The sequence below is a fragment of the Dryobates pubescens genome, chromosome 17 (genome assembly GCF_014839835.1).
Source record: "Dryobates pubescens isolate bDryPub1 chromosome 17, bDryPub1.pri, whole genome shotgun sequence".
In the NCBI taxonomy this organism is placed as follows: Eukaryota; Metazoa; Chordata; class Aves; order Piciformes; family Picidae; genus Dryobates; species Dryobates pubescens.
The window spans coordinates 20,161,799-20,167,908 of NC_071628.1; the positions used below are offsets into that span (position 1 = coordinate 20,161,799).

The following is a 6,110-nucleotide window of genomic DNA, read 5'->3' on the forward strand; positions in this document are numbered from 1 at the left end:
AGGAGGCTGACTTGCTGAAGCGTGTCCAGAGAAGGGCAACAAAGTTGGTGAGGGGTTTGGAACACAAGCCCTGTGAAGAGAGGCTGAGGAAGTTGGGGTTGCTTAGCCTGGAGAAGAGGAGACTCAGGGGAGACCTTATTGCTCTCTACAACTACCTGAAGGGAGGTTGTAGACTGACGGATGTTGGTCTCTTCTCCCAGGCAGCCAGCACCAGAACAAGAGGACACAGTCTCAGGCTGCACTAGGGGAGGTTTAGGCTGGATGTTAGGAGGAAGTTCTACACAGAGAGAGTGATTGCCCATTGAAATGGGCTGCCCGGGGAGGTGGTGGAGTCACCATCATTGGAGGTGTTCAGGAGGGGACTTGATGGGGTGCTTGGTGCCATGGCTTAGTTGTTTAGGTGGGTTGGATTGGTTGATGGGTTGGATGCGATGATCTTGAAGGTCTCTTCCAACCTGGTCTATTCTATTCTATTCTAATCTATTCTATTCTTTATTGTGAATTTATTTCTATTCAGATAATTTCAAGTTATTTCAGTTTATTTGTATTTGTTTTGATGATTTTTATTCACATTTAATAATCTTCCTTCCATTTAGTTTATTTACATTCAGACCATAGCCTTATTTAATCTTATTTATTTAATTTTTACTTATTTAGATTTAAGATATTTATACCCAGCTAATTTATTGTTAATTTAGTTAGATCATGTTAAATTATTTACTTTTTATTTATATTCAGATAATTTTCATTCTTTCAGGTAGTTAATCTCATTTATGTTTGAGGTTTTTTATTTTCATTCAGCTGTTTTATTTTCAGTTCCTTTCTATGCAGCTTACTTAATTTTATACCTATTAATTCTGCTCAATCATTAACAGCTTCCCACCCCTCCACCCCCCACCCCCAATCCCCACCCAAGACTGGGGACCATGAGGCAATGATGTGAGGAGGCTGCTACAAAAGTCCTTTTTATTCAGTCTATAAAACGAGGGAGGGGGAGATCTGGAGCCCCATGGGATGTGAGGATGAAAATCTGCCACCACAGGGCCCTGGCATCGCAGGGGTGACATCATGGAGGAGGGGGCCCCTGAGTGAGAGGCAGTGACTGTGGCTGAGGGTGGGACCTCTGTTTGGGATGGTGTCACCTCACCCTGACAGTGCCACCCCTGGATGGCATCAACCCTGGCCAATGTCACCCCTGGATGGCATCCCCCTGTGGCCAGTGTCACCCGTGAGCTGGGGTCATACCCTCAGGCTGGGGTTGCACTGGGCCTGTGTCGACCCTGGCCAATGTCACATCTGGAACAGTGTCATCCCCAGGGTGGCATCAACGCTCACCAGCGTCACCCTAGGTCTGATGTCACCCCCAGGCTGACATCAGCCCTGGTCAGTGTCAGCCCTGGTCTAACATCAGCCTTGGGTTGCATCAGCCTTGCCTGGGACAATCTCACTCCCAAGCTGGCATCACCCCCAGCCAATGTCACCCCAGGAGTGGTTTTGCCCCCAGGCTGGCATCACCCCCAGCCAATGTCACCCCTGGTCTTGTGTCAGTCACAGGATGGCTATCACACCTGTGGCCAAACAATGCCTAGGCTGGCATCATCTCCTGCCAGTGTCAGTATTGGTCTTGTGTCATATCGCATGCTGACAGCAGCCCTGCCCGAGGGTCACCCCCAAGTTAGCATCACCCGTAGCCAATGTCACCCCTGGACTGGCATCACCCCTGGGCTGGTGTCAGGCCCTGGGCTGGCATCATCCCTAGCAAGCATCACCCCCAGCCTGGTTGATACCCCCAGGTGGCAGTGAGTCCCCATGGGTGCCAGTGCTTGGGTTCCTCCAGTGTTTGGGACTGCAGCTCACACTGAGACACCCACCCCAGCTTGGTGCTCCTGATACAACTGACACTTACTTGAGGACATGCCCTTGCCACCAGCTGCCCCCAGTGAAACTGGTCCTACATCCCCTTGCAACGAGCAGCACCCCATAGTCCTGCCCAACCCCCTGGAGATGGGGCCATGGGCACCTTCACACGGCGCAACATCCCAGGGTGCAGAGGTGCCCGGGGCGGGGGTGACCAGATGCCAGTGCAACGTGAGAAAGCAGGCAGGTGGCAGAGGTGGGGGCACTCAGTTCTTGAACATGTCACACAGCAGCTTCTCCATGGGAGTGTTGCCGATGGTGCGGCGGAAGAAGAGCAGCTCCACGCGCTCCGAGGAGATGAAGCGCAGTGCCGGGAGGAGCAGCAGCAGCTTCCCGAACCTGGGGGGACGGAGCAGTGGCTGCGGGGGATTGTCCCCACCCCCTGGTGTCACCCATGGGGGTGTGGGGATGGCAGTACCTGACAGGCTGCCCAGGGTAGTGGGAACGGTTGTGCTGCCCCAGCATCACCTGCGACTGGTCCTGCAGGTTCTCCACCTGGTCAGGGTCCTTCAGGCCGCGGGTCTCTGCAGGGACAAGGGAGCGATGGGCTGGGGGGCCAGGGAGGGACAGCAGGGGCTGCTGGGGGGTGGGGTGTCCCTCACCTGGTTTGAAGAGCACCACAGCCTTCATGCAGGCAAACTCGGTGGGGTCAACGGCCAAGGCCTTGAAGCGGCCGAGGGTTTCCTGCAGCACTCGGATATCCAGGGCAGCTGGCAGCAGCTTGCCAGGGGCGGGTTCGGGGACAGCCAGCAGTGGGCAGCTCTCCAGGGGCATGGACCACTGGATGGCACAGAGCAGGAATAGCTCACTCCATGCTTCCTCCAGCAAGATCACCTGGGGAGAGGTGGGAGAGGAACCCCAAAACCCCGTCACCCCAAAATCCTCCAGTACCTGCAGCCACTTGCTTGGGCTGAAGAGCATCACCTCAGGGTGGGGCAGTCACAAAGCTCTGCAGCAAACGCTCCAGCCAGCTCCATCCCACCGCTTCCCTAGGCTTTTTTGGGGTCCCCCTTGCCCCATGGGGGTTCCCCAACCCCACCTGGTCACGGAAGGGCAGGTTGGAGAAGACAGGCAGGTTTTTGGCCCATTTCACAGCCATGAAGAGCAGACGTGCTGAGGTCTCATAGACGTTTTCAGGGCTGGCTGCTGGGTACGGAGCCACCTGGTACTCGCCAACCACCCGCTCCGGCTCGCTGCCCGTTACGTCCACTGTCTCATCAGCTGTGGGGCAGGAAGAGGACACTGGTGGTCACCACACCTTGGGGACAACACCACCCATCCCCTCCCCACCAGCAGCCACTCACCGTCCTCGGGCTCCAGTTTGGCGCAGGTCTCGGCCGTCATCAGGCTGGCCATGAAGCGATGGTTAGTGGGCGGGGTGGGCGCTCGGGGGCCTGGGGTGATGGTGACAGTGGCACCAGGACCACGAGGAGCTGGGCAGGGGGTTGGGGGGACCTCACGGGTGGTGGCCACATGCTCGGGGGGGGGCTCGGTGTCCAGCTCGATGCTGTCCAGCCGGACCTGGGCTGTGCTGCGGGGCTGACGCTCGTTCTGCACAGCTGTGGGCAGGAGGTGGCATCAATGCCAGCAACCTCACTGTCACCCCCCACCCGCTGCCACCATGAGTGTCCCTCCCCATCTCACCATCTTTGTTCATGCCGGCTTGCAGGCACTTCTTGAGCCGGCAGGCCTGGCACTGGTTGCGGTGTGCTTTGTCCACTGGGCACAGCCCTGTGCCTGCTTGGCACCTACAAGGAGAGGTGGCACCCAGCTGCAGCTGTCCCAAGGAGGTCCTGTCCTCAAGGAATGGCCTACCTCCATGGGTGCCATCTTCTGGAGGTGCCTCATCCCTTATGGATGCCTTGTTCCACACCCCCATGGGTGTCCTCCATCCAATGGGTGCCCCACCCCGATGGGCACCCTGTTCCCAGTGGGTGCCCTGTCCCAGTGAATGTCCTGTCCCCTGTGGATACCCTCTTCAAGGGTGACCTCTCCCAGTGAATACCCTGCCCTGATGAATATCCTGGCCCTATTGGATGCCCTGGATAACCCCCACACCTCCAGATCCCTGCCCCATTAGGTGCCTGTCCTTTGGTTCCTGCCCTGCCAGATTCAAGACCCCTTTGAACCTGGGGTCTCTGCCCCATTCTTTGCCCTGGGTTCTTGCCATGTTGGGTTTCCATCCTCAGATTCTCTGCCCCACTGGGTTCAGGCCCTCCTGATCCCTACCCCACTGGTTGTCCACCACCACTCAGTGTCCATCTGTGGGGTTTCCTCCCATTACTTTCACATCCTCTTGGTCCCTACGCTTGTTGGGTGCCCATCTCCCCGGTCCCTGCTCCACTGGGCATCCTTACCCTGCTAAGTGGCCACCCCATGCATCCCTTTCCTCTCAGGTGCATGGTTCCCTCGGTCTCTGCCTCACTGGGTGTCCATCTCCAAGGTCTCTTCCCCACTGGCTGCCTGTCCCCCCAACTCCTGCCTCATGGGGACCCCAGCCCTACCTGTAGATGAGCTTCCTGCGGACACTGCGCTTGAAGAAGCCGCTGCAGCCGTTGCAGGCGTAGATGCCATAGTGCTTCCCACTGCTGCTGTCCCCACACACCTTGCACAGCAGCACAGGGCTCAGCGCCTTGCCGGGAGCTGGGCTCAGCCCTGAAGGAGCAGAACCACCACATGCAGGGTGACCTGGGACACTCTGAGGGCACTCATCCCTCCCCCACCATCCTGGGTCTGGGGAGGCTGCAGGGCTTCCCAGCATCCTGCTGATGGGGTGGCTTCCACCTCAGGTAGTCCAGAGCAGAGGCATGGATGGGGGACACCTCAGAGACTCTTGTGCCCCAGCACTTAGGGTGCTGTGGGATGAGGTCTCAAAGGGCTTTACAAAAATAAAAAGGGATAAAAGTGTCCCTAGGGATGGGTGGCACCAGATGTCCCAGTGAGGGGACTCCAGGAATGCGAGGGAAGAGCCTCAACCAGGAACTGCAGATGTCCCGGAGAACAGCTATAGCTGGGGACCCTGGAGGAGGACCATGTTGAAGACTATGAGCATCATGGAGAAGGTTGGGAACTGCAGGCATCTTGACCCCAGAGGAGGGGATGCTCAGCATCTTGGAGAAAGCTGATAGCTGAGGATCCCAGGCCACCCCAGAGCCATGATGCACTCCCCAGTCATTCTGGAGAGGGGTGGCAATGGGAACCCTGAGTGTCTTGCAGACTGGGACCTCAAACATCGCCAAGAAGAGCCATGATGCAGACCCTGAGTGTCTTGGAGAAGGACTCCAAGGACTTGGGGTTGGACTTAATGATCTCCAGAGATCCCTTCCAATCCCTAATGTCGTGTGACCCTGTGACTGTGATGGCGATGCCCCAGGCATCTTGGAGTAGGAGGATGACAGGGACCTGCAGGTATCTCAGAGAAGGGCCATGATGGGAACCCTGGGCATCTTGTAGAAAAACTATGATGGGTGACCCCAGGTTTCTTAGAGAAAACCCACAATGGGTGACCCTGGGTGTCTTGAAGATGGACCATGATGAGGACCCCAAGTATCCCAGAGAAGAACCACGCTGAGGACCCCCAGGGCTCTTGGGACATGACCACAAATTCATCCCTGAGCCAGCCCCCGCCAGCCCACTCCGGCAGAGCACCACCCCTTACCCGTGGGGCTGTCATCCAGCCCGGCGCTCACCACCGACCCCGCCGGTGACTCGGCCATCCTCCAGCGGACGTCCCCAGGCTCTCCCGCTGCCACCCGGCGCTGGCGAGGCGGCGGCGCTCCGGCGGCACTGCGGGCAGCAGGGCTCTCGCCTTGCGCTCTTCAAGGCGGCTTAGCCGCGGGTGCTGTGTAAGCAGCCGCCTCTTTGTCACCCTCTTAATCTTTAGTGTCTGAGCGGGGCCGGGGGAGGGGGGACTCCGGGGGGGGGGGGATCAATCAGCCACGCGATGAAGAATTAAAAAGGTGCTGAGCCCCAGCCCTGTAACCCTAAACCCTGCGACACCCAAGCCAGCCGCCCTGCCCTGCCACCACCGGCTGCTGGGGGTGTGTGGGGGGGTCACCCTGCCACCACCTGTGCCCCAGACATTGCAAGGCTGAGATTGTGGCAGAGGTGGGAGATGGGGCTTGGGGCCGGGACCCCCATCTGTGTGTCTGTCCCCCCCCTCCTTGGAACCCACCGGGCCCTGTAAGCACATA

General features: G+C 58.0%; 1 protein-coding gene across 3 annotated transcripts; it reads right to left on the minus strand.

Annotated features, from left to right (window-relative positions):
* Positions 1-2,036: 2,036 nt before the first annotated feature.
* On the minus strand, positions 2,037-5,771 carry NR2E3 (nuclear receptor subfamily 2 group E member 3). Of its 3 annotated transcripts, XM_054168977.1 has the most exons (8): positions 5,576-5,770; positions 4,422-4,572; positions 3,562-3,665; positions 3,222-3,476; positions 2,957-3,138; positions 2,520-2,751; positions 2,336-2,441; positions 2,037-2,256 (listed from the first exon to the last, which is right to left on the minus strand). In XM_054168977.1, the coding sequence occupies exons 1-8, from the start codon at positions 5,631-5,633 to the stop codon at positions 2,124-2,126; spliced, it is 1,221 nt and encodes a 406-aa protein (XP_054024952.1). In that variant the 5' UTR covers positions 5,634-5,770; the 3' UTR covers positions 2,037-2,123. The 3 variants fall into 3 exon arrangements, with proteins under 3 accessions (XP_054024952.1, XP_054024951.1, XP_054024953.1); XM_054168976.1 differs by having other exon boundaries at positions 2,336-2,751; positions 5,576-5,771; XM_054168978.1 differs by lacking the exon at positions 3,562-3,665 and having other exon boundaries at positions 5,576-5,708.
* Between the last annotated feature and the right edge of the window lie 339 nt (positions 5,772-6,110).